The sequence below is a fragment of the Miniopterus schreibersii genome, assembly GCF_964146895.1.
Source record: "Miniopterus schreibersii genome assembly, chromosome: 12".
Taxonomy (NCBI): domain Eukaryota; kingdom Metazoa; phylum Chordata; class Mammalia; order Chiroptera; family Miniopteridae; genus Miniopterus; species Miniopterus schreibersii.
The window spans coordinates 42745804-42773441 of NC_138112.1; the positions used below are offsets into that span (position 1 = coordinate 42745804).

Here is a 27638-nt window from a genome sequence, read left to right on the forward strand (position 1 = left end):
AGATAAGTAAAATCTAAACAAATATATCAGGTTGTTATAAGTGCTGTGTAGAAACCTAAAGCAAGGGAGGGAAATGAAGAATAAATACCAAGAGGATTATTGTCTTTGTTTTTCCTCAACCTGGGTATGTGCCCTGACCAGGGATCAAACCTGCAACGTTTCTGGTGTAGGTGACAACACTCCAACTGAGTCATGGCCAGGGCACCAAGAGGATGGTAATTTTATATAGGATGCTGAGAGAAGGGCTAGATTGAGAAATTGACTGTTATCCTGATTATCTTGTGTTCTATGACAGTTTGTCCCTGAACTTAGTGAATTTTGCACACAGATAATAATTTAAGCAAAGTTGGACTAGGGCAACTTGTTTTCTGCTCTGCTAGGTGTCACCTGGGGCAGCTGAAAGGCTGGGGGCTGGAATCATCTGAATGCTTTCTCATGCACATGTGTGGTGGCTGATGCTGGTTGCCATGTGTGATCTCATTTGGGCTGTGGCTGGAGTGTCTGCACATGACCTTTCCATTTGACTACTTGGCTCCTACACAGCATAGTGGCCAGGTACTCATCACTATGTGAGATGATGGATGTTAACTAAACTTACTGCGGTAATAATAATACAGTGTTGTATGTCAATTATATCTCAATAAAACTGGGAAAAATTTTATGTGACTTGGAACATTTGATTTATACATAGTTCTTAAGCTACCACTCTTTGTTAAAATGTGGTAGTTTTCTATGTTAATATTATCCTTTATAGCTATAGCACAGATTTTCAGTAACCTTGTAAGAGTAATTGAGGCCTAAGATAAAAATTACAAGTGTAATTTATGAATAAAATTCTAGATGGTGTAATACTTTAATATGTATTTTGTTTGCAAAAATATCTTTTGGTTAATTGTTCTCATTTCACTGTCTTACCTCTGTATTTTAAAGAAATAATTTGTGATTCATTTGTTCTCTGTATATCATAGGATGTTTTTTGGAGATGCAGACAAAATATCTTTGATGAAATGAAGAAGAAATTTTTACAGGTAGACTGCTGATGTAATTGCTTTAGTGTGATAATCAGCAGAACAAGTAACAGCATGTTGTATTTTTATATAACAAGGCATGTGTTGAGTTTTATGCTTGTTTATTTTACTTCTACCCAATTTTAATAATAAGGAAGTTACCTTAAATGAATATGTGTCTGATAGTCCCTTGTTTTCTAACAAGTGAATCGGGGAAAACTGATATAAAAACCACAAGAACCTTTTGATTTGACTTTCAGGTGTATTATCTTTTTTTACAGACATATTTATTTCCTGAAATATTAATGCTTCTGGATTAAATCATTTAATAATTTACAGAGTCAAAACCCAGAAATCTTATTTGAAGAATTATGTAAACTCTTAACTTTCTGGCAGCCTGTTATACACTACAAACCTAAACTTTCTTATGCTGTAGCATCCCATTTTAACCTTTACTTAATACTTCATTTTTCTCAGGTCCCTTTAGCTCCTAAGTTTTTTCCCCCTAAGTGTTCCTCCTTTCATTTGTTCTCTCCTCTCCAAGTGACTTGTGGCAAGAGACCACTTAGAAACAGATCGTATTACATCAGAGTTTGCTGAGATGAGTGGAGTGGAGGGATGAACTTAAAAATAAAATAATCTTGTGGGGTTTTTTTACCATTTAAGTTAGGATCTCCATCACTACCCCAGTAATTGTCACTTGTTAAAGTAAAAATGCACAGTCTGAATGAGGCTGATAAATTTAATAAATTTCAGTCAGCAAAAGTATTCACACCATCAATTCTCTTTTTTAATGTATTACAGTATATTAAACATGAACTGTGGATATCCACAAGGGTATTCAGAAGAGTATTGTATTAAGGCCTAATTTCTTAGCTCGTAGCAGCTCCTCTATCAAGAAGTAAATAAAATCAACTCGTGTGTATGTATGTGTATTTTCAAAGTTTGCAACCACAATACTGTTATTTGTAATAACATTGAAAGGAAGAAAGTTTTGAGAAAAAATGGACTATTAAGTTTGTAGGTAAAGTGGGCCCTTCTTAATATTTTAAAATTTCTCTATCTTAATTTTTTTCTCTTAGAAAAACCTGAATCTTGATAATTTTGAATTTTATTTGATATTTTTATTTTTATTTTTTTAAAAGCTGTTAAAAATTATCGGTACACCTTATTGATAGTATCTTATAAGTGAAAAAATTTTTTTTTACCAGTTCCCAAATTTGGAGGTGGGAAGACAGAGACTTCATCTCAGTGTGATTAGTGTTGGCAATAGTATTAAAAATTTAGATGCAGTTTATGGATGCTAACCACATATTAAATTAGTGATAAAGAATGGGCTAGAAGGTTGGGTATAAAATCATATGATTTACAGATGACTATCTTAGAGCTTTAAAGAAGAGCAGAGATTTTTTTGTTTGTTTGTTTGTTTAAATTATCCTGGAATTGAATTTAAGAGTAAAATGTGATTGACTCAAAAATTCTGCTTAACATAAAAGTACATAAAGTGTTATGTAGGTGTTCATCACAAAATTATCTCTAAAATGTAATAAAGTCCAGCCTAAGAGTCAGTAAAATAGAATTGATGGAACAAATTATTAATCCATGTAATGAAATGTTATTCAACTATTATAATGATGAGTTTAAAAAGTTTGATAGTGAAAGATTGCATGATACATTTATAAGTAAAGAAAAGTTACAAAGCAGCATGTACATTCTAACCCGGTGCTTGTGTTTATAAAGTGTAGGGGTAGGGGTGTGTGTGTGTGTGTGTGTGTGTGTGTGTGTGTGTGTGTGTGTGTGTGTGTGTGTGTGTAGGAAAACTGTTTGCTAGGATATCACCAAAATGTTAATAGTTATCTCTATGTTATGGGATTAACAGGTGATTTTTCACTTTTTCCTTTATACTCTTCCTATTTTTTTAAAAAAAGGGAGCAAAATTACTTATGCACTGAACAGAAAAGAAAGCTTTGGTCATTAAAAAAAATAAAAGGCATACATGGGATTAAATTTTGTGTACTCTCATACATCTTCAGATGAGATTCAATTGGGGATCATTTCCCCACATTTTTGTGTGAAAGGTGAGGAAGCTGGAGTGCCTGTACCTTGTGCTTATGTATTTAGGGAAAGAACTAGGAACTGCTAATGTCTGGCCTTTGATGTTTCCACATCACCATTCTTAATCCTGCATTAGCACTTCTCATTTCTGCATTTTTAGGTAGGGTCTTCCTTGGACAATCAACTCCAACCTATCTGAAGCTTTAAAAATCTGGCCACGGTAGTATTTTATACCCAGAAAACTTGAACATACCTCTGAAATACACTATTGAAACTATAAAAGTGGATCTTTTAAAGTTGAAATTTCATAGAAATGTACTATTGTTTTCATTTTTAAATGGATTATTGTTGGTAATTATTTTGATGTATCTGAAATACAGTGCTAGCCAATCTGTTTTTTGTTTGTTTTTTTCTTGACTGATTTCAGAGAGAGAAAGGGAGAAGGAGAGATAGAAACATCAATGATGAGAGAGTCATTGATCAGCTGCCTCCTACACACCCCTCCCTGGGAATTGAGCCCGCAACCTGGGCATGAGCTGCGACCGGGAATCAAACAGCGATCTCCTGGATCCTAGGTCAATGCTCAGCTAATGAGCCACGCCGGTTGGGCCCAATCTGTTCTAAACATTTTACTTTTATAACAACTTATTTCTGTTCTAAACTAATTAGATTAAACTTACCTTCAGGAATCTCTTGCAAACCTAAAATTGTATATGGCAGAAACAAATTATATCACCCCATCAAACAAGCAAACAAATCTTGTGGCTATTCTGTCTTCAGTACTAGTAAATGATAATAATTATTCTTATTTAAAAATGGATAATAAAGAAGTAACAAAAAGGTTATATTGTAAAAAAAAAGGGAAATAAATAAGTTATTGCATACAGTACCAGTATGTACAGTTCATATTTCTGAAAAGCCTGTCATGGATATGGTGAGAAATCCTCCAGTTAAATGACTACTGCACTTGACTTTGATGGAAAGCATGAGATTTACATAATCAGATTTGCATACTAAAATACTATTCTGGATTGAAGGAAGATAACATTGGAACAAGATAAATTTCTCAGGAAGCTATTGCCATCATCTTGGTGTAAGATTCAGATTGCTGCAGGCAGAAATAAAGAGAAAAGAGATAAGAATTTGGTGATTGTGTGAGGTGAAGAAGAGAAAGGAGACAAGGAAAATGTTCAGCGCTCTGGTTTCACCAGCTCATTTGATGAAGGTGCCATTCATTGAGTTGGGCAAATTGAGCATTACAGGAGAAGGAGAGAAAGAAGTTCTTCCACAAGTATCTAATGCAGCCTATTACTCCTGTGGAAAAGTGTAAAGAAAAGCAGTGTCCTTCAATAGCTTGACGGGGGACATGGCTTCTTTGAGAAAATGCCCTTTAAATTTTTTGTCTTGATAACTACTGAGAAAGGAGAAAGGAGAATTTGTGATCCCAACTTTCTTCTACATTGGTAATTGAAAAAAATTTTTTCTTGCTTTTTAAAACTCCCTCTGCTGGCTGCTTTGTTTGGATAAGCTTGTCATCTCTCAATACATTGATAACTGGCTTTTTGGACATCTGGTCTACGGGTACAGAATCATAAAGGTCTGGACGCCTAGTCGCCTATGTTCCTTAGTTATGGATTTTGCAATCTTAGACAATCCTCACTGCATTTCTACACAGTTCTCTTTCTGTTTCTTCAGGAGACTCAGACATGCTTGATTTGATGATGCTAGCAAGGTAATGACATATTTTTAAGGATCAGATTGTTATCTTCAACTGAAAATTGCTCAAGTGTACTGTCTCCATGGCTTGTTCACCATTGATTTATATCCTTATAAGGTGAAAGCAAATGTCTACAAGAATGACTGTTTATTTTTAAATACGCTCCAGTTTTGCCAAAATGAACAAATATGGTGCTTTATTTGTTTGACATATCCATTAGATTGTTTCAGACATAAAATAGTAATAGCAGAAAGAAAATAGTATTTTGTGGGATTTTTTAAAACATTTAATCATAGAAAATTAGTCTAATTATAATTGTTTTCCTTTAAAGATAAATAATATTTGTGTCATTGTTCTTTAATTTCAGATAGAAAATGCTGCTGAAGAACCTAGAGTCTTATGTATAATACAAGATACTACTAATTCGAAGACCGTGAATGAACGGATTACTTTAAATTTACCAGCTTCTACTCCACTCAGAAAGCTCTTTGAAGATGTGGCCAACAAAGTAGGCTACATAAATGGAACCTTTGATTTGGTGTGGGGAAATGGAATCAATACTGCTGATATGGTAAAATCCTAGACTTAAAGCATCTTCTCTTAAGCGGCTAATAATATTATAGTCATTATTATTGTTGTTATAAGTGAGTTTATTATATATCCTGGAACCCTTTTTAATATAAGTAAAACTGTAGTATTAAGAACCTATGTGCAACTCAATAATTGTATCCCTCTGCCTTCATTCTGGATTCAGTATTTGCTTATCCTAAAGTTTACACCATCAGTTTTTTTATTAATTTAAGATGACTATCATATTCTGTCAACCACAGAAAATTTTCAGTATTTACTGAATTGGAATGATGTTCCTTTTATATTTTTTAATGAAAAATTCATGGTCTAAAATTACATGTATTTTATAATCTTATTTTTGGAAAGAAAAAAAAGTGTATATAGAAAGAGAAATGAGTGAAAGGATATACACAGCAGTGTTAACAGAGATCATGTACCAGATACAGTGGTTGGCCCCTAATCAGGAAGTTTGGTGGTACTGTGATTTCTACTTCAAGGATCTCACAGTCCAGTTGTAGAGACAGGTATATCAAGAAATAATTACACTAATATGTTTTAAATACTATGTTATAAATTTTCCATGAGTGCAAAGAGGAGACATTGATCAGTTTTGCATGGGAGAGTGGTTAAGGAGACTATTGAGTTGGCTCTAACTGCACTATTCAAATAGTATTCTAAATAGTTTTTTTTTTGTTTCCTGTCTCTCAGTCCAAATTCACTCTGCATACTACTTTGAGGATTATCTTTAGTCATCTTAAATCATAACATTCACGTCACCATTCAGTTCAGAAATCTTCAGAGACTGTTCACTGCCCACCATTAAAAATCAGATTCCCCTAGGTTAGCATTCAAGAAATGCTACAATTGGTCCTTTAAGTCATTATAATCTTAGCTCCCAGATACTGGACTAATTTATTTTTGTAACACAAATTTCCATACTTTTCCATGCCCATGTTTTTGTTTATATTACCTCTTTCCATCCCATGCTATTGCTGCTCTTAAGTTTTTCAGGAAATACCTGTAATGGCAAGTGAAATTAAATGTGCATCCCTATGTTATTTGGAGGGGATAGTTTTGATTGGCTCCATAGAAGAATCCAAGGTATTCGATGTTGCCTAATATGCCTTTAAAATGCATGACATTTTGCCTTCTATTCTGTAATATATTTGTTTTTTTAAATATAGAACTAATATTTTAAATTAGTCAACTTTTTTCTCTGAAATTGGTCAGTAAAAATTGGTAGTCCAACAAAGTATACAAAGAGAAACACTACTTAATCTGAAACTTTGAATACTCCATTATATCACCATGTAACTTCTAGTGTTGCCTCTTTTCAATTTAAAGGATACTCTCTACTGTCATATATGTCTACCCAAGTCCTATTTATATTTCGCTTTTAAGAAGCCTTACTTGATGTTTCCTCATGCAACTTTAAAAGTAATCTCTTTCTCATTTTTCTCCTATTCCATTTTTTCTTCTGCTGTACCACTTATTAGTCTCCTTTTATTATAGTTGTTACTCATTTGTGTCATTTCATTTGGTAGAATGTATTTTGATGGCTAGCACTTCGTAGTATTAATTTTGTGTGCTTAGGTACTCGAAAGTGTTTATTAAATTAACATCTACATAGCTTCAAATAGCTCTATGTCAGGATTACTATTTCTCTTTCTTCAGCTATGGCTGTTCTTAAGTACCCAATTTATATATTTTTATTTGCCTACTGTACATTTCAATAAGTAAACTTTTACTTGCTTACTGCACAATCCTGGTTGTATGCTTTTCTGAAAACCTAGCCCATGTAGCTACTCGCCACCTTGTACACAGACACGTTTATTGTGGTAAAATCCCTATATATTCAAGCTATATCATCCGACCTTTTATTTCTTGCCAAAGAATGTAAGGTACCCAAAGATACCTTTTCTCTTTCTATGTGACTTCTCTTAGCTTCAGGTTTTCTGTCTCCTATTTTTCTCAGGGATTTCTACAGCCAAAGATAATAAATAGGTTACATAGTTTATTTTATTTCCTTAACACTTATTTTGCACTTATGAGGTACCTAGTATTGTTCTAATACTGGGCTCAATACAAATCTAACCTCACTTAATCCTTATAACCACTTTATAAAGTAGGTGATGTTACAGCCTCATATTACCACTAAGACAACTGATGGGGAAGTGAAGTAACTTTAACTTGCCCAAAGTCACATAAATATCAAGTGGAAAAATCACTTAAGTTAATTTTTTTTTATCTTTAATACTTCTACTTATATAAAATATTACTTTCCTAAGAAATAAAGGCTTTTCCATAAAATAAATTCTTCTGAGGAGATATTCCATGTCTTTAAAACGTCAAAAAACATTTCTTACTGTAACAAAAATGTTTTAAAACAAAAGTATTAAGTGTTCATTTCATCATGCATTTTTCTCAAGGATGGACTGGGGTGTGGGCAGGTAGGGCTTGGAGCATACAGAACTCCATCTCTCACTCACCATCTGGAGTGTATTACAGTGACAGCTAGGGTTGCAATTGCCCAAACAGTTAAAAGAGTTAGGTAAAGACTAAATATCTTAGATGTTTAATTTTCAAAAGAATAATCATTTTTATCTTCCTGGGATCCTCTGCATCCTGGCATTGGGCTTAAAATAGGTATCATTTACTAGGAGAGGATTTTCCTCAAGGGGTCTTTCTAAAGGTGCCCATTTCGTTATAGTACATAATTATTTTTGCTATTTAATGTGTTGCTTATCTGGGAATTCTCAGTATATTCATATATAAAAACACGGTTTTAGTTTTTAGTTATATAAAATTATCTTTAGTTAATTTTCATGAAAATCCATTAAATACTATATTGCATACATTTTAGAGAACATAAAACACAAATGCTTTCAACTCTTTCTTTGTGTAGTACTTTACATTAGTTCTTAACGTTTACCTGTCTCTTTCCAGTTTTTTAGACGTTGGGGAATGGGAGCATATGGGATACATGTCAGTATATGCACCATCACTGGGCTTAGCCATTCCAATACATGAAAAAATGAGTTAATTCCAAGTGTAGATTAATAGAATTCACCAGAATCTTTAAAAAAATTATTTTTGGCCCAATAATTATAGATGTGTCCATTTGCATATTATTTTATTATTGCAATTAATGTTTTTCATAATCTGAGATATTTTACTCTATGTCCATAGGCTCCACTAGATCATTCCAGTGACAAGTCTCTTCTTGATGCTAATTTTGAGCCAGGAAAGAAGAACTTTCTGCATTTGACAGATAAAGATGGTGAACAGCCTCAAATAATGCTGGTAAACTATTTAGAAAGCCCTATATTCATAATTTTTGTGCACTATCACCCACTGCTTTAGAAGCAGTTTTCCAAATGAAAGGACAAGAGATGTGTTTTGTAACTTATGTATAACAAATTACTTTTCTATTTTATGTTGGTTTGTTGTAAGTGTGTATGTTCACATAGTCACATCGGGCACTATTGTTTGTGGATATAGTCTGTTGCTATTCTGAGAACACAGGTTACTATCTTCAAGACCACCACCACAGCAGTGTGTGGATGGGTCTAAGATAAGTTAAACTGCCACAAAGATCTTACTTTGTTTCAGTTGCCTTTCCTTTGTTTAAGCATTCACTTGGTTTCTGTAAATCTTTTTGACAGTTTTGCCCCAGAGCTTTTGGTATTTTGGGGAAGGGACAGACACTCAGAATTCTCTACTCTGCTGTTTTTGCTCCCACTCCCCTCCACCTTTGGGGGAATGACTAGTTTGTAAATTATATTATATTATATATTTCTATTCTTTTAGTGTTTTTTCCCCCAATTCATATTTTGATATGATTTTCTGTCTGGGCTAGTGGCCTTAGAGATTACCTAGCCAGTAACTCCCAATTTGAGGAGAAAACCAGGTCTGATTTAACCTTGCAATTTTATGGACTGAAGAAAGGGAGGCTCTGAGAGTTTATGGACTTTTTCAGAATGCTTCTCTTTAGTGAAACTTTCCTTAGGAAAAGTTCTGTTTGATGCTTTTCATTTAGAAGCCTATTGTGAATTAGAATGCCTCTCTAGACAGTAAGTAATAATTAAACATACTGAAGCAATATCAGAATATGCTCTCTGACCCTCTTTAATCTCATTATTTATTTTTATGACATCATGTAAAGCTTCAGATTAGTCTGATATTGAAATCAGCTAAAAAATTTAGAAATCTCTGGAATTCATATTTTAAATGCATAGTAATTAGTCTTCAGCTCTGTCTTAATTGTTTGTGCTGATTTTATATTCTTTAATCCTTTTTGACATTTTTCTCATTAATGGGAGATTTCTTATTGGAGACAGTAGGAAACTATTCATTTCATTCAATACCTACTGCGTATCATCTACCTGCAAGCCCTCCTTGGCAAGAATGATGTAAAAATTAATGATGGACTCTGTTATCAAGGAGCTCACAATGGTACTTTTGATTTATTAGTACCAGAAATATCTCTTTTCTCGTGTAAACAAAATTTGAAAGAGAATTAAAGAAAATTAAGAAAATAAGAACTTTGGAAGGAGACATGAGCAACTCTCCAAAGTGTTTTATAACAAGCATCTTTCAAACCTCCCTACAGGAAATGTTGAGGGTATACACTCCTTTAAATGTCTTGATGGTAACAGTAATAGTAATGCCTCATCTTTTTCCCTTGCCTCAGCAATTAGTATTTTCATTGTTTTAGCAACATCTGCCATTTAGTAAATCTTGATTATGCTGTGTTTTAGGAGGATTCCGGTGCTGGGGATGATAGTGCCCATGACAGATTTATAGGTCCACTTCCAAGAGAAGGTTCTGTGGGCTCTACCAGTGATTATGTCAGCCAAAGCTACTCCTATTCATCTATTTTGAATAAATCAGAAACTGGTAAGATTTGTCATTGTTGTATTTTCATGAAATACAGGGTGTTAGCCATCTCAATCTCAAGTCTAATTCCCTCATTTTATGGATTAGAAAACTGAGACCCAGAGTAAGATTAGTAGTTAGCAGAAGCAAAGTAAGAACAAAAATGTGGTTTCCCTTTTCCTCAACCCATTGTTGTTTTTACTGTATTGTTATTGCCACTATTTGGTAATAAAGTAAAAAATATTGGATTTGTATTTTGAAGGAAGACTTTTATTTTTGGGAAGTTTCTATTTGAATTTAATCTTAAATTTTTGATGTTGACTTCCTATGTAAAGGAATGTCTCTGCTATCTCCTTTTGGATTAGAATAGACTGTGGGGGATACTTCCATTTTGAAGCAGATAACCCAGACTTATATTATTAGACCTATTGTGTTATCTTTCAATTTAACCTGATAATATATTTGACATTAACCATATAATTTAAAAATTCTGTTAACTTTTTTCCAAACATGATTAAACCTAGGTTTTTCAAATTTTTCAATTTATTGACCAGTTAAATTCCTTTTTTTTAATACAAAGGATATTCTTTTATATATGATTGGTTAATTGCCTAAAAATGTAATTTAGGTACTTTTGCATATCATTTCATCTTACAACAAATGTTTGCTGTAGATAATACTATTCATATTAAAAGAAATGGAAATGAGTGTACAAAGAAGCCTTTGGTTTTGTAGCTAGTTAATGCTAGGTATGGCTTTCAAACCTTTAGTCTTAGAACTTCAAAACAGAGATGATTTTAAATTTTAAATATTGCATACAAATATCTGGTATAAAAAGAAAACTGGAGAGTTACAGTGCACATTTTGTTTGAATGTTATCTGTAACCTTCCGTTTACTATATTTTGTAATTAAAATGTAGACTAATTTTCTCATAGCTAATCAGTTGTGCAGGCTTAATATGGTGTATTTGTCCTGGAAAGTGCAGTAAAAGCTGGTCACGGTTGGTATTTAGGACCATTTATGTCAGTAGAACTTTTTGCAGCAAACTACCAAGAATAAAAGGGAATGCAAAATTATCTTCTATTTCAGACAATAGGAGACAATAAAACTGTTTCTCATTACACTGTCTGCAATAGTGATTCTTAAATTTTTATTTCTTAAAAAATCATTTGGGGATGGGATACTTGTTATAAATGTAGGTTCCAGAGCAATACTGATTTAGCTGCTCTGGAGCAGGCTGGATAAATTGCATTTTGTTTTAAATAAGCACCCTAGATTATTCTGAGATAGTTGGAATACAGAGAAAGTTCCAGATTTAACAAATCAAGATTTTTAAAGTATTTGCTTTGTATTCTGACAACCAGTTCAATCTTAATGCAACAGTATTTACAAAACTACTTTGTGCTATGTACTATGTGGCTCTTTGATGCCCATAAATTCCTAAAGACTAAAACATACTTTAAAAATGTTTTATCTCTGATTGTACAGATGTAATACAGATTCATTGTCATGCTGTAAAATGAAAAAAATGAAAATCACTGATAGTATTCCTGGCAGAAACTACTTTTAGTGATTTGCTTATTTTTATCTTATCTTTCCTCTATGTGTATGCTTTTAAGAAAATAGGATAATCATGATACAAGCAGATTTTTAATCTATATTTTTAACTTAATACTATACGGGGAGCATTTTTCAGTGCTATTAAGTAGTACTTTAATATGGAGTTGAAAACTAAAATGGCCCAAAATTAGTGTTTTAGTATGTGGATTAGGGATTTATAATGAGCAGTCTTGCACTTGGTTTTGTTTTTTGTTATTTATTTATTTACTTATTTATTTAAAATAGATCTTTATTGATTTCAGAGAGAGGAAAGGAGAGGGGGAGAGAGAGATAGAAACATCAATGATGAGAGAGTCATTGATCGGCTGCCTCCTGCACACCCCCGATTGGGGACTGAGCCTGCAACCCGGGCATGTGCCCTGACCGGGAATTAAACCCCGATCGCCTGGATCCTAGGTCGATGCTCAACCGCTGAGCCATGCCTGGCCGGGCTGTTTTTTTTTTAAACATGTTTTTATTGATTTCAGAGAGAGGAAGGGAGAGGGAGAGAGAGATAGAAACATCAGTGATAAGAGAGGTCATTGATTGACTGCCTCTGCACGGCTCCTGCTGGGGATCTAGCCCTCAAACCGGACATGTGCCCTGACTGGGAATTGAACCATGATCTCCTGGATCCTAGGTCGATGCTCATCCACTGAGCCATGGCAGCTGGGCATCTTGCACATAGTTTATATTTTCATCTCTGATTATTTCCTTAGGGTAAGTTCCCAGAAATTGAATTACTAAGTTGAAATTTATTTTAAAAAAACTTTAGAGGTCTTTGATAGACATTGCCATGTAGTGGTAGTCTATATTCCCTATTACTGTTCACACACCTCTACTCCCGTCCTTTTTCCTACCTGTACATTTTTCTCCAGTATTCTGGGGCAGTGCCTTTCCGAATTGAAAAACTCTGTAAGCATCCTAAGGAGTTGTGCTTCAAAACTTATTTTGATCACTAGACAGGTGTGTAAAAAAGCTGTGGTACATATAGTCAATGGACTGTTACTTGGCCATAAAAAAGAATGAGATCTTACTATCTGTGACAGCATGGATGGACCTAGAGCATATTTTGATAAGTGGAATAAGTCAGTCAGAGAAGGACAAATACTAAATAATTTCACTTATGTGGAAACTAAAGAGCAAAATAAATGAGCAAACAAAATAGAAACAGACTCATAGGTAGAGAGAACAGACTGATGGTTGCCAGAGGGGAGAGGGATTGGGGGACAGGTGAAAAAGGTGAAGGAATTAAAAAGTACATATTGGTAGTTAAAAAATAATCGCGGGAGTGCAAAGTGTACAACATAGGGAATATAGTCAGTCATATTGTAATAACTGTGTGTGTTGCCAGTTGGGTACTGGAAATGTCAGGGGAAATGTTTTGTAAAGTATATACCTGAAACTAATACAAAATAATATTGAATGTAAGCTAATTGAAAAATAAAATTTTAATTAAAAAAACTTATTTTGTTAGTGACTGTTGAATTTGCATTTTCCTTAAGAAATTATTGTAAATATTGGCACCATGTACAAAATGTTTTCATTGGAAAATGCTCTCATGATTTCAACTCAGGGCTCTAGGAACACATTTCTTTATAATGCAATGGGCTTGGGAACGTAATAGATTCTTTCCTGTCGTCTTTGCGTACCAACTCTCTCTGGGAGCTAGCCACTGTTGATAGAAATTGGTTGGGGTGGGGAGGTAGGAATTTTGAGGAATAAGGAGTGGGCTGAAGGCTGATGTGGACCCAAAGGTGACTAGAAATTATGTGACTGATTATGTTTCATTATTTAAATACATATCTGTCCTTGGCCAGTTTCTTTAACAGTTCTTTTATCTACTCCAGGAGTTTGCTTGTTTGATTTCTACTTTATTACCTGTTAGTTCTGCTCATGATTTCTTTCTTCATGTGTCCTCTACATATGTTCTCCACTCTTCTCCTTTATTCGCTTATACTTAACAATATCTATTCACAACTATTTCAGATACAGGACCACTTGATAATAGTTGTTGTTTGAAGTTTGTTGATTTAGACAGTGCATAATGACAGAAGATTTATATTAAATCAATAGCACTTTCAACTTACTAGTCTCACTAAAATCTTCATATTTTAAGAAAATAGTAGTACATTTATGTGAGACACTGTTCATTCTGTTTAAATATGTTGCTAAATCAAGTACAAATGACCATAGGTTTCTATGATTTTACTGCTAATTGCAAAATAATGAGTGATAACAAAAGTGAATTGCTATTACTTCCTCCTTCCCTTAAACCCCCTCCCATACCACTCTCTTTTTTAAACCCAGGGAGGGAAACAAGATCAAAATAAATTGTATGTGGTTGGTCTCTAGGTACACAAAGGACAATAGTAGTATTTTTAAAGCTATAGGTAGAATGGTTATCCTTGACTGCTGAGGAATTGGGAGAAGGAGATGGTGAAGAGGGGAAATCCCAGGCAACCTTAGTTGAGAAGAAGGCAGAATAACCTGGTCTCCTGACCAGAGCACTTTGTGGGGTCTGTTTATATGAACTAAGAAGGAAATAATGCTTTTCATTATTAATAATCAGGCTAGATACACAGATTTGAGTTACTTGTATGTCATATGCACTTCCCCCTCATGTGCACTTGCTGCTTACAGATTTGACCCCTGCCCTTACAGTCTGGTGGAAGAAATATAAATAAATAGGTAATTACTGAGAGTGAGATAAAGCCACTGATACAGATTCAGGACAGGGTGTTATATAAACAACTCAGGTAGGGGTAGTTAGTAGTTCAAGCAATTTATAATTATAAAAAATGTAAAAAATATAAGCACAGAGTTCTTAAAGATGAAAGCCTTTAGAAATCAAAGCTTGAACCTTAGTCCAAAGTGAAAAGTGGGTAGCTACTTAGTCTCTTAGAATTGTACAGGTGCATATAGCATGGAATCTATTCCTGTTTTTCACAACTGACGAAGATTCACTATGCATATGTTTTGATCCTTTCATCACCTTCTTTGGTGATACAGTTATCCATAGAACCTACCATTTCTTAAGTTGTTTTTTATAATTGTTGGAAAATTGAAAAGGTATTTTGAAAAACTTTAGTGAACACCTTCAGCATCTTTTGAGAAAGGACTTAAGTTTTTTTGAGACAGTCAAGTCATTCATTTAGTATTAAGTTGGAGTAAATAAATTTAATTATTAAGCAAGGTGTTTCCCACATTCTGCTCAAATAATGAGGTATAACTAAATGATGAGACAGATTTTGTTTGTTTGTTTGTTTATATGTATCTATCTTATAAACGGGGCCTGTGGTCTCCTTCAAAAGAGAAGTTCCAAAAGTGTTCTCAACAGTGGTAGCCATATCTAATTAGATACATAAAGCTAAGTACTTTTATTTTTTTGAAAAGCACTTGTGAACATTTAATGAACTCCTTCCATGTGACTTAGGCTACCAGAACACAGACCTCCCCAACACCCTTAATCTTCTCCTTAGCTTAAATTTTAAGTTCATATAAGTTTCTCCTCCTTTCACTCTTCTCCCTCGCTCCCTCTCATCTTCCCTACTTCCATCTCTGACTTCTTTTCTTACTTTATAGTCACTTTGCATAGCATCCTGATCTATAGAATCTCATACTTTATGGGCTTGTTAAAATAGAGGCAGTCATTCTGAGTTTTTTATATAATGAATTTATCTCATATGTTATTTCCTGGTAGAAAATGGGCTATAGGGCCTGATGACAGGGATAACTGGTTCAGTTCTGTCTTCCTACATTGGGTGTGTGTGAGAGTTAAAGTGGATATGTTTATACTTTCCCATTTTAAACCACAACTTTTAGATTTGAGGGAACAAATATTATTTTTACGCCAGTTAAACATACTATATTAAAAATATTTCTCTTAAAATTTTATCAAATGCCACATAATATCCATGTGTATCTCTGGACATATATTAAGCTATCCTGACTTTCTGAGAAGCAAGGTTTACATAGTGCACATATTTCTTAGGTGCTGTTGAAAATGGAAATGATTTCCAACTAAGTAACCTTAACCTCTCAATTTTTCTGTGTATTAGATTGTTATTAAGTTCTTTTTTCTTTTTTGTTGTTTTTTTAAAAAATATAAATGCTGATTCATGTATATTTGTGTTTTCTTTTTAAAGGATATGTGGGATTAGTAAACCAAGCAATGACTTGCTATTTGAATAGCCTTTTGCAAACGCTTTTTATGACTCCTGAATTTAGGAATGCATTATATAAGTAAGTATTTTAAAAATTCTATAAAACTGATTAAGAATTAAAATAAAATTTTTAGCTAATAAAATCTAATTTATCTTCTTACAGTTATTTGTAAGTATTTTGGGAACTTTTAATATTGGTCGTATTGTTCAAACAACATTATGTTATCGCTACATTCATATATAAGCTCGATTTACTTACAAAAGTTGACATATTTTTCATTCAGCAAGTATTTGTTACCCAGTAATGCTTATATGCTAGGCACTTGGTGGGTCGAGATGGAATTAGACATAAGGTCTTTGTTCCTGAGTAACTGACAGATCTCTCCACATATAGCAACATGTGTATATATGAAATAGTATAAATAACATTTAAGGACAACTAAATACCATGAGAGTTTAGGGAGAAGGGAGATTAATGAAACTTGGAGAAGTGGCATAGTATAGAAAGTAGAATTTGAGGTCATGAAGCTAGGCATGGTTTGGCCAGGTTGGGAAGATAGAGACAGCATTGCAGATGGGACTTTTGAGAGCAAAAATGAGTAATAGTGCTATCTGAATGTTATTATTAGTTTGTATCAGACATTTCACACATAGACTCATTTAATTTTTATGGTAACTGTATGAATTACACAATGTTGTTATCCACATTTTACAAAGGAGGTAACTGAAGGCACAGAGAGGTTAAGTACTTTGCCAGAGGCTGCAGTGCTAGAAGTGGGCATTCCGTAGATGTCAGAATCCATTTCCCTGTTCTGCCTGTATTATGGCTGATGCCAATCAGTATAATATGTCATAGGGGCCTCCAGGAAATAGCATAATTGGAGTTTTGTCAGAGTACTGGAAGTTGAGGTTAATAGATGGAGCTTGGATCCTGCCCTCAAAACTAGAACATAATGAATAATCTAGGGTGATATGCCTGCTTTGGCAAGTAGTGCATAGGAATGGGGATCCAAGAAGCTTGATTAGCCATGACTCCTAATCCCTGAAAGTGGTCTGTAAATATATAACACTGGAGAAGACTAAGAGCATAGCCAGGGCTACTCACTCAGCAAATATATATTGAGTACTTACTGTGTGTTAAGCACTTTTAGGCACAGAAGTTACAGTGGTGAGTAAGTCATAGTCCTTTCCTTCAGGTTTCCCTGAGTCAGCTTATATAAATAACTTCATTTTACATGGTCATATATGCCATGAAGAAAATAAAGCAGGGCAGTGTGGAAAGAGTAAATGTGAGAAGATGGGGTGGTCAGGGCATACCTCTCTAAGGAACTGCCATGTGAATAGACTTCACAGGAGCTAGTCCAGTGAAGATACGGGAGAGGAGCATTCAGGACAGAAATGCAGTGCAAAGGCCTTTGAGGAACAAAAGTCCTTTGTTACTGGAGCCTAGTGAGCAAGGAGTGGGGAGTGAGACATAAGGTTAAAGAGGAAGGCCAGATGCCTTGGGGATTGTGAGAAGAGAGTGTTGTTTATTGCCAGTTGGGAAACAAAGCCTGAGAGCCTGGTAATGTTTCATAATGTAGAAGAACCAAGAAAGGGGTGGCTCTAAAAAGGCTGGACCTTGCTGCACTACAGACAGGGTAGCACTAGCATGAAAGGATAGGCTTCTATTTATTTTCTTCACTTGTTCTATGGTAGCCAACAGACTACAGCATTAGATGTGGAGGCATGTAAGTGATGTGTTAAATACTTTGTTTTAGGAAAGTTTATACATTGCAGCATGCAGAATTGATTTGAAAGATAGGGAACCCAGGAGGAATCTGTTCTTAAACCAGGCATGGATATATGAGGGTCAGAATGAAGTTGGTGGCAGTGGTTATTATATTTCAGATTGAAAAGTGATACAACTTAGTCACAAATTTTATTTAGGAGTAAAGGAAAATGAAGAATCAAATATGGCACCAAAGTTTCTAATTTAGGTGCCTGGAGTAACAGCGAGTACCAACAAGATTTAAACCTTTTTAAGGTATTTGTACCAGGACTAAAGGACAGGTGAGAATTCAGTTTTATATTCCAGTAATTCCTCCCCTCTAGTGAATTACCCTGGCAAGAAATTTAAGCATTCTGTATTTTCACTTCACTGTTTCTTTACAGCTTCTGGGGCAATTTTAGATCCCATAATGTCAAGTATAAGTCCCTTCTGTTGAGAAAAATGAGAATGAAAGAGAGCCAGGGATTGAATATACAAGAGTGGATAATGAGTGGAGGTGTTTGCAGGAAAGCTCTAAGAAGAAAACAGTGAAGTGTATCCCACTGATATCTGCAAGACAGAAGGGAACTTGGGTGTGTAAAAAAAGGAACAGGCTCACAGAGCTGCAACTTCTCAGCCCTGAAATAAGTATTGAATACTTTAGCAGAAGGCCATACCAAAAGAAGAAAAAAGAGAAAGTTAATGTTCCCGCCTCCTTTGAAACAAAAAAGGTTCTAGTGAGGAAGTGGAAGGGAATAGTCTTATTGCCAGCTTAAAATAAAGAGAATCATTAATATTATCCATATTTAATTTTGTTTTTGGCATTTCATTTTATTTTTTGTATATAAATTATTTTAAGAACTTTTGTGGATATATTACAGACTTTAATCCTATCAATCTTATTTTTTTTCAGTGAGCTCTTAAATTCTTTGGTTAGGAATTTGCTTGTTTTTCAGAAGTTCCTGTAGTTAGGGCTAGACTAATGTTTATCAGAAGTATGTGAGGGTAAATAGTGTATCTAGATCACTTTATTTACTTATATTTTCTTTTTAAAACATTATGGAAATTTTCAAAAATTAAAAAATAGTGAATTATATATATTTTTTAATTTTTTCTGTACCTATCCCCAGCTTTGAATGTTATCAACTCATGATCAGTTTTTTAAATATATAATCCTCCACTCTGATTTTTTGGAAGCACACTTTACTCATCAATGCTAAGATTTCCCTGATTGCCTTATAATTTTTTTTAAACAATCTGTTCAAATCAGGATCCAAATAAGATCCATGAATTGAAATTGATAAGTCACTTAACCTTTCTTTTTCCCTCTTGTACTTTATTTCTTGAAAATACATATATTTTCATTTGTCCTGTAGTTTTCAACAGTTTGGATTTTGATGGTTGAATGCTGTAGTGTTATTTAATATTATTCTATTTCCTGTATTTTTTGTGAATTAATAAGTAAGACAAAAGTCTTGATCAGATTCAAGTTTGACAATTACTTTTAAATGCACTTCGTCTTTTATTCATGTTGCTCTCTTATGTCTTGTTAAAGTCTAAATTTCTTCTGAATTTATGAATTGGAGGAAGACTAATGATTCATTAGATATTAATAGCTTCAGTTAATATCCAAACTATATAGGATCTTACATTACTATGATGTTAATATTGTGCTTTAAAGAATAAAAATATTTTATAAATTTCATTCATTTCATTTCAATAGGTGGGAGTTTGAAGAATCTGAAGAAGATCCAGTGACAAGTATTCCATACCAACTACAAAGGCTTTTTGTTTTGTTGCAAACCAGCAAAAAGAGAGCAGTTGAAACCACAGATGTCACGAGGAGCTTTGGATGGGATAGCAGCGAGGGTACTGATTCTCGCAGTGATAAGGGCCCCTAACATTCAGAGGCACTCCCGCAGGCAGTGCTGCAAACAAGCAACAACATGACATAAATTAAGAAGTTAATTCACTTTACCTTGAGCGTTTTCATGGCTTTTTTGCTGGGATTTAAAGATAACTTATTTTAAAAATTTAAGCTTTGAGGGGTAATTTTTTTGATTAAAAATTCCTGTAAAATACATTTGGTTATACTCTATGTGTACTTAAACTAAAAACTTGAAAGTTTGTGGTCTTAGAATTTTCTTAACTGTAGCGAAAATCAACAAAAATAGCAAATACCATACATAGTACCATAAAGCATATGTTATTTGTAAATGCTGATATCTCATCATTCTTTTTCTGTGATTGCCTTTTCATGACTGTAATGTGTATTTTGTGTTGTTTTTAAATTTAGCAATTTTGTGTAGACTTTTTCATGTTTCTGACAAATTTGTTTTTAAATAAATTAACATTTTATTACACTAATTTTATTGCTATTTTTATTAAATTTTGTCCTAAAATAGCTTGGCAGCAGCATGATGTTCAAGAACTGTGCAGAGTCATGTTTGATGCTTTGGAACAGAAGTGGAAACAAACAGAACAGGTAATTTATCTCTCTCAAGTTGGGGGGAGTGTTTTCTAATAAATCATTACCTTAAAGTGACTTTTATTCTGTTGGAATGCTTTAACTTGGTCATAGTTCAGTTGTGAAAGCACTAAATGGGGAATTGAAAATACTAGGTTCTCAGTTGGCCATTAACTGAGTCATAAAAATCCTCACTAAACCACTGTAGACCTCAGTTTCCTCATCTTTATAATAAGGGAGTTGGGCTCTAGTATCTAGGTGATTTCTTTTTAGCTAAAAATTATGTAACTCATGTATATGAGTATGTGTATGTATGATTTGAGGGGATAATTTTTAAACAGTATTTTCAGATATTTACTAAGTAAATTCTATGTCTTATAATCTGTAGCACATTACAAAGTTTATTTATCAAGCACTACCTTCGTTTTGACCAATGAGGTCTGGTCATATGCTTTTGACATTTAGGATCCTTGTTGTTCTCACCCTATTTTTTTAATCCAGTGGAAGGAGGAATGGGTTAGAGGAATGAAAAAGCATTTGATATGTCATTGAGATGAGGAGTAAGAGTGAACAGGGTGACTCCGACTCAGTACAGAGGATTTATACTGGGTATAGTAAGAGAGGTTCGTAGGGATGAAAAAGGGGGGATCGGGGAATCTGGGAAATAGCCTGGAGGGTCTGTCATCTTATTGGAACTGTTATGATGGCTTGGACCAGAGTTTTTTAAACTAGATTGTAATCCCTTCATGGGTTATGAAATCAGTTTAGTGAATCTATACCAGCACTTTTTAAAAAAAAATGGAATAGAATAGAAAAGTATCAGAGTATCACATAAGTAAGGGTAGGTATTGTTACTAATGTAACTTGTTACAGTTATATGTACCGGGTTGCAGTGAAAATTATTTTATTTCTGTGGGTTGCTATTGAAACTGAAAAAAAACTGGATTGAACCACTTAGAAATGATACAGAAGACAAAATCAAATATGACCGGGGTAGGTGAATGAAGAAGGCTTCATTAAATATTGGGATAGACAATGATGGTGAATTCTAGTTTGAAGGCTTATAAGTTCTAGACATTTGAAGAGATTTAAATTTATGAAAGAGGTACACTGTAATGTGCTTTCTTGTCTATTCTTAAGAGATTTGAAAAATATTTTAAGTTTATTTAGTGATATAATTTCTCTATATAGTCCTGTGGGATTATATTTTAGTAATTTATATAGATGGTATTAGTGGCCTATTTCTTTAAGTCTGAAGTTACCCTTCTTCTTGTTATATCCCTCTATGGGTTAACACTTTCATTAAGATCAGCTGGGGCATTCTTGCTGCGTTCCAAAGTTTGGGTGCAAGAATCTTGAGGCAAGACATTCGCATAGAATGTCCTTACTTAGGGAGTTATATACCTTCTTTGGGCCAGAACAGCCCCAGTTGGCTTAGTTTGGGCATTAGGTGAGAGATCCATTCTTTTAGGTGAGTATATTTTAAGGAATATATATATATTTTTAAGTTTATGTTACTGAAGTTAGAAAGTTTTATTTGAGTTAGTGGATATGATTTTAAAAATCAGAATATATTTCTGTGAGAATGGTGATATGCATATATCAAGCTATAAAGACAGCCAGTTATTTAACTGTGTAATTATCAGTGTGCCTAAAGTGATAGATTAAGATGTATTTGCAGCCCGGCCCGGGGTGGCTCAGTGGTTGAGCTTTGACCTAGGATCCAGGGGATCGGGGTTCGATTCCCAGTCAGGGCACATGCCCGGGTTGCGGGCTAGATTCCCAGTCGGGGGCGTGCAGGAGGCAGCCAATCAATGACTCTGTCATCATTGATGCTTCTGTCTCTCTCTCCCCCTCTCCTTTCCTCTCTCTGAAATCAATAAAGATATATTTTTTTAAAAAAAGATGTGTGTTCAGCCTAATGAAAATATATGAGGCTTACTAGTATAATAAATTATTAATTGATTTCAACAGAACATTGTTTAATGATGGGGTTTTTAATATATGAGAATTGAAGTAGTTAATTTTTATACATTGATTTTTAAATTAGTGTTAATCTAATTTTCTTGATTTTTAGTTGATTTTTATCAAGCTTTGATTTTTTTCAATAGAATTTTAGACAAATCTTAAAGCTTTCTAAAACTTTAACAGTAAGAATAACTATCCTTTTGAAATTCATATTTAAAAACATAAATTGTGTTTTCACATATTTTAAAAATTATTTTTAAAGAACACTTTAAAATGTAAATGCTCTTATTTTTAGGCTGATCTCATAAATGAACTGTATCAAGGCAAGCTGAAGGACTACGTGAGATGTCTGGAATGTGGTTATGAGGGCTGGAGAATCGACACCTATCTTGATATTCCATTGGTCATCCGACCTTATGGGTCCAGCCAAGCATTTGCTAGTGTGGTGTGTACCTTTCCGCTGACTGCTTGTGTATCCATACACAGAATACATAATAGCACAGTGGTATAATCTATAATAAGGTAAGTATCATCCTAGATACACCTTCTTGGGTTGTTAATCATTCCTGCATTTAAACTAGCAAGATCTAGAAGATTTTTGACCCTTCAGTGAGTCCTAATAGTGCATGTATAAGAGGGGAAGTGAATGCATATGTACTGCCTCATGGCTCAGTGTTTTATTCTTTCTGATAGGTGATTAGATTATTTCAATTTATTTTTTTTATCCCTAAACAATCTGTTCTATAAATGCTATTTTGTGACTTTTTTTGCACTGGGAAGTACATTTTGTTTTGGGGACATTTTGTTCCATACTCTTTTAAAATTGGAAAATAACTTTTGGTTTTATGATAAACAGAGGCCACATTTTTAAAGGAGCATCTCTATTCTGAAATTTAATTTAAATCTATGCATTGTAGAAGCACAGATAATTTGAAGAATCGGAACTCTACATGGTTAGTTTATGTATATATTGAGTATCTGAGAGATTAAGATTTTTCTAGTGTTCCTCTTATCCATTTCTTAATTGCGTTTTGGTAATATTATTGCATTTTATCCTTATGTGTGTTTACTTATGTGGAAGGAGAGTCATGGAAGGAGTTAAGTTGATATTTAAAATGAGGGTATTCAGAAACTTTTATTTAGAACCTATTATGATCCAGCAGAAACTTTCAGAGCTCACTGAGACATCTAAAAAAGTAGAATTAATCATGGTGTTGTTTGGGTCTTATTTATGCTCAAAAGCTGGTGGTGGCTTATAGCTGAAATCAGTGTTTTTAAAGCTTGCCCATACTTTATCTTCTAAAATAGTACTTCATGTGTGGTTTAGTTTTCTGGTCTCTAGGACAATTGATTCCCTTTGCTTTTTTTCGCCTACTTTTATATGGCTGTCAGAAAATAACCAGCGAGAAGTTATGGAATTTATCAGTGGAATCCAAAGTAAAAGACCTTTTATGGATAGTGGAAGTTCAGGTTTCCTTTCTTTCCTCCACTGTTTTTCAGTTCACTTCCAGAATAAATTTGAAAAATTTTAAGTGCTTAATAGTACCCTTTGTAAACTGCCATTCTAGATATATGAGATTGGCTGTGTTTTAAGTGACTAGTTTTGTTTTTCATTTTGGTTTGCTTTTACTTTATTTTGGCAGTTTAAGTTAGAAGTGATACACTGAAAAACTGTTGGAAATTGGTTAACACTTGGCTTTCAGTGATTTATTTCCTAACTCATTTTTAGATATTGGCATTTCTTTAGCAAAATATGCTAGAGAAATAGTTGATAGGTCCAAGTGATATAGAATATTTTTTTCTACTTTGTTTACAAAAGTATTTTTTATGAAGGATTTTTCACATATAAGTTTAGTTTCGTTTTTTAATGTATTAATTAAATGTTGAGGAAACTGGTTTTATTTATGTTTTGTTGCAGTGCTACATTTCAGTATTCAGCAAATATAATTGCTTAGCTAATTTTTTTGTCATGATTTGTTCACCTACTGAATTGCCACCACTCTCTTAAGTACATTATGGACACAGCAGCAGAGCAATTTGGAGAATATTTTTGGAGAAGTGAAAAAAGTCACACTTCTAAGTGGAATTCTCCAAGATAGTATTCTCCTTTGATACAGGAATGGTAGAGGTGGTGGTGGTGGTGGTGGTGGTGGTGGTGGTGGTGGTGGTGATTCAGTGGGAACTGGAAGTTACAGCTATGAGGCAGTATGTGAGCGAGTTTAACACACATGCGCTAATAGGGCTTGCAGAAGGCAACTTAAAACTTCCTAGACTTTGCTGGAATCTCTTGAGGGAAATAACAGCAGGTGAAACTACCCAAGATAGGGGTTCTAAGGAGGATACTACCTTCAGAGAACTTTAGTTAGAGGTAAGTGATTTCCCATTATTTTCTGAATTCAAAACCTATAACCTATACTTCATAATCCACAGAAGTCATCACACAGCATCTAAACTTAGTTTTATATCACTGCTTGCCATTGTGTATTTTGTTAACTTTATGTGTTTAAAAAGAATTATATAAATATTGGTTGTAAAAATAGTTAAAAGGAGCGTTATAAAATCTCATTAAGGCTATATATTAATATTGAACTCTTTTTAAATGTATTTTCTTTTTAATTTTGGATTCTGGTATTTTTGTCTTATTAGACACACACACACACACACACACAAATGCACATGTACCTACACACACACACAACATTGATGGTTATATGTTCTGTTTATTGTATGTTCTTTTCAATGAACCACCATATTATAGATATGTGTATATACTTAGAGGTTGAGTAACACCTAATGTTTAATTTCAGACAGTTAAGCTTGAAGTTCTGTCAAAAATTGAAGTTTCTTTTTACTTCATCTGAAACATCCAGTTTCTGGACTGGTTTTATCTCCCTGTTCAAATAAATTACTTTGAGAATAATAGTTAAGATTAACATATGAGTGAAACAACACTTAACTAACTTATCCTTATAACATCTACGATCAGTTTTTGTGGTAGTTTTCAATGTGATTGATAGAAAAAAAATTTTTTAATGAGTACTAGAAATTGCCTACAATTTTCAAAAAAGCTTTTCACCGTAATATTTTCCTTATTGAATTATTTTTTAGTTATTATAACTATGACATTTATTAAGTTTCTGGTTTTCATTTTACTTAGCCAAGTAGGGCATCAGTATTTAAGGGCTCTTCTGTCATTCTCTGTCTCTCAGATTGAATTTGTTAACATTAGCTTCCAACGGGATTTAATAGACTTTCGGGAGAAAGCTTCTTTGATTAAATTTGGGAAAGTATGTAACTATAATCATCTTTGTGAAGTTCACAGTATATATTTTATTTAAAATGCCCTGGGGATTCCTGTAGTAGAGAAATTTGTTTAACTAGGTTTAACTTAGCATTGCTTTCTCTGTGGGACATATGTTAATATTTCAAGGGAACCTTGGATTCTGAGGAACAGATTTTGGGAAGCTCTGCCTTAGATTAAGGTGATTTAAGAACTATTTATACTTTGTCACATTAACATTTATGTCCTTGGGATGTTGAGGGGGAGTGAGAATTCTAAAATACATGTTTTAATTTCCTATTTTATGTATTTTGTTATTACTGCTAAAAATAATATCAGCTGAAACATTGCTTGTATTAGTCTTTTAAAAAATTTTGTTCTTAATGATTTATTAGGTAATTGGAACCTTTTATTTTCACTGATTAGAGCTATCTATATAAAACCAGTCTTTCTGAATTTTATAATCAAAGAAATCTTGAATCTGCATATTGTCAGGTACATTTGAGAATGTATTATAAGGATATAGTCCAAAATACATAATACATTCTAATGATATATAAAAATTAAAAATATAATTTTTATTGGTTAATTATGAAAGCCTATTTCACAAACTAAACAAAAACAATAGAGCCTTATATGTTTGACATTAACAAGGGAGGTGCTTTTCTATTTAACAGTAAAATTTTAGACGCTATATTTTATGGGTGTCTTTTGTCATTTAACATATTTATTGAATTGCCTACTCTGACACAGTTCTAGGCCATTTTCTATTAGGATACTTTTATTCTATTATTGGGTAAGTACATTTAAATATCTATTTATTATGGCAAAATGTGTTCCGAAGTCTGAAATAAATTTAGCTGTATAGTTCTGTATAGTGTCTTTGGAAAGATCAGGTTATATAAAAGACTTTTTGTTTCATAAGTAAACATAGTTTAATGATTATTTAAAGTTTTGAATGGAAAATTGTAAAATTTATAAGTGTTTATGAAATCATAAGAGTTTCAAGTGTTTACACATGTTTATGTTATAAGACATACCCCCTGATTCAACAGGTGATTTGGACATTCATGTATGGCTGACTCAGCCATATAACTCATTTGGATGGTGCAGTGGTCCAGATCTGTAAGCATTACATAAAGAAAAATCTCTTCCGTAGACTCTACCCTCATCTTTTCAGGAATTTGTGCGGTTGGACATAGTGGGAATCAGTTTAAAAAGTGGGGACTTCTGCTTCTAGGAAAATGGAGTAGATGTACAATTTCCCTATTCCCTCTGCTAAAACAACTGAAAATCTTGAACAGATTTATATATAAAACATGTTGTGTTATACATAAAACAAACACAGTATGACTCTGGAAGGCAGAGAAAAGGCATAAAGACTAGGTCCTCAGGACTTAAGGAATGACACATGGTGAGTTCCTTGGGTTTTCCTTTTGCCTAAAGTATCCCAGACTTGGAGCTAAAGAAGCTGGCAGCCTGGGAACAACAGGCACTGACTAACAAGCCTGCTTTTCTAATCAAAAGACCAGGAACAGGACAGCAGAGCAAGGCACAAAACTTTCCTACAAAGAAGTTATTAATATAGCTTTAACTGGTTTCTTAGTCTGAAGGTATGGGTTGAGTTTCATTTGTATTTCTTTTGCCTTAGTGGGAGAAATATCATGCACTTCAAATTACCTGTAAGTAGCAAAATAACCACCAAGTTCCAACAGAACTTCCACTGCTGCCGCAAGTCTGTATGTGGAGAGTGTGGAGTGGGACGCTTTAGAGACTATGAAATGGAGGAGAGGGGATTGAAGGACTTAGGCAAAACAAAGACAAAACCACCCTCAAAAAGAGAAAGTACAACAGTATGTGCCAAACAGACTGGACTTAGTAGTTTATAGCATCAGCTACAGGGAAGGAGCTTTAGAATGAGCAGGATTAGAAGTGGCAGCCTTGGAGGAACTTTGCTTCTGGGGAAGGAGATAAACTGAGAAGGGCTGATGCCTCTGATCCATAGCAAGTGAAGAGAAAACAAGAAGAGAAAGAAAAATTAAGGGTCCTGCAAAATGAAAGAAGATGCCAACCTTTCCTCCCATTACCAGTTCAAGAAACTTCTCTACATTGACAAAAGAAAGTACTTTTAAACTAAAGAATGCTGTCCACAAAATGACTAGGAGGGAAAAAAAATCAAA

At 33.8% G+C, this 27638-nt stretch overlaps 1 protein-coding gene across 4 annotated transcripts in view; it reads left to right on the plus strand.

The window, feature by feature from the left end:
- USP47 (ubiquitin specific peptidase 47) overlaps positions 1 to 27638 on the plus strand; it is an 85124-nt gene that overhangs the window by 22567 nt on the left and 34919 nt on the right. The window contains exons 2-10 of one of the 4 annotated variants that reach the window (XM_081154655.1): positions 969 to 1028; positions 4758 to 4794; positions 5147 to 5350; positions 8539 to 8652; positions 10110 to 10248; positions 15976 to 16072; positions 19467 to 19612; positions 20149 to 20228; positions 22474 to 22623. In XM_081154655.1, the coding sequence (XP_081010781.1) occupies positions 5348 to 5350; positions 8539 to 8652; positions 10110 to 10248; positions 15976 to 16072; positions 19467 to 19612; positions 20149 to 20228; positions 22474 to 22623 (729 nt within the window). In that variant the 5' untranslated portion in view covers positions 969 to 1028; positions 4758 to 4794; positions 5147 to 5347. Of the gene's footprint in view, positions 1 to 380; positions 556 to 968; positions 1029 to 4757; positions 4795 to 5146; positions 5351 to 8538; positions 8653 to 10109; positions 10249 to 15975; positions 16073 to 19466; positions 19613 to 20148; positions 20229 to 22473; positions 22624 to 27638 lie in introns of those variants that run through there. The other 3 variants (XM_081154652.1, XM_081154653.1, XM_081154654.1) reach the window with 3 other exon arrangements.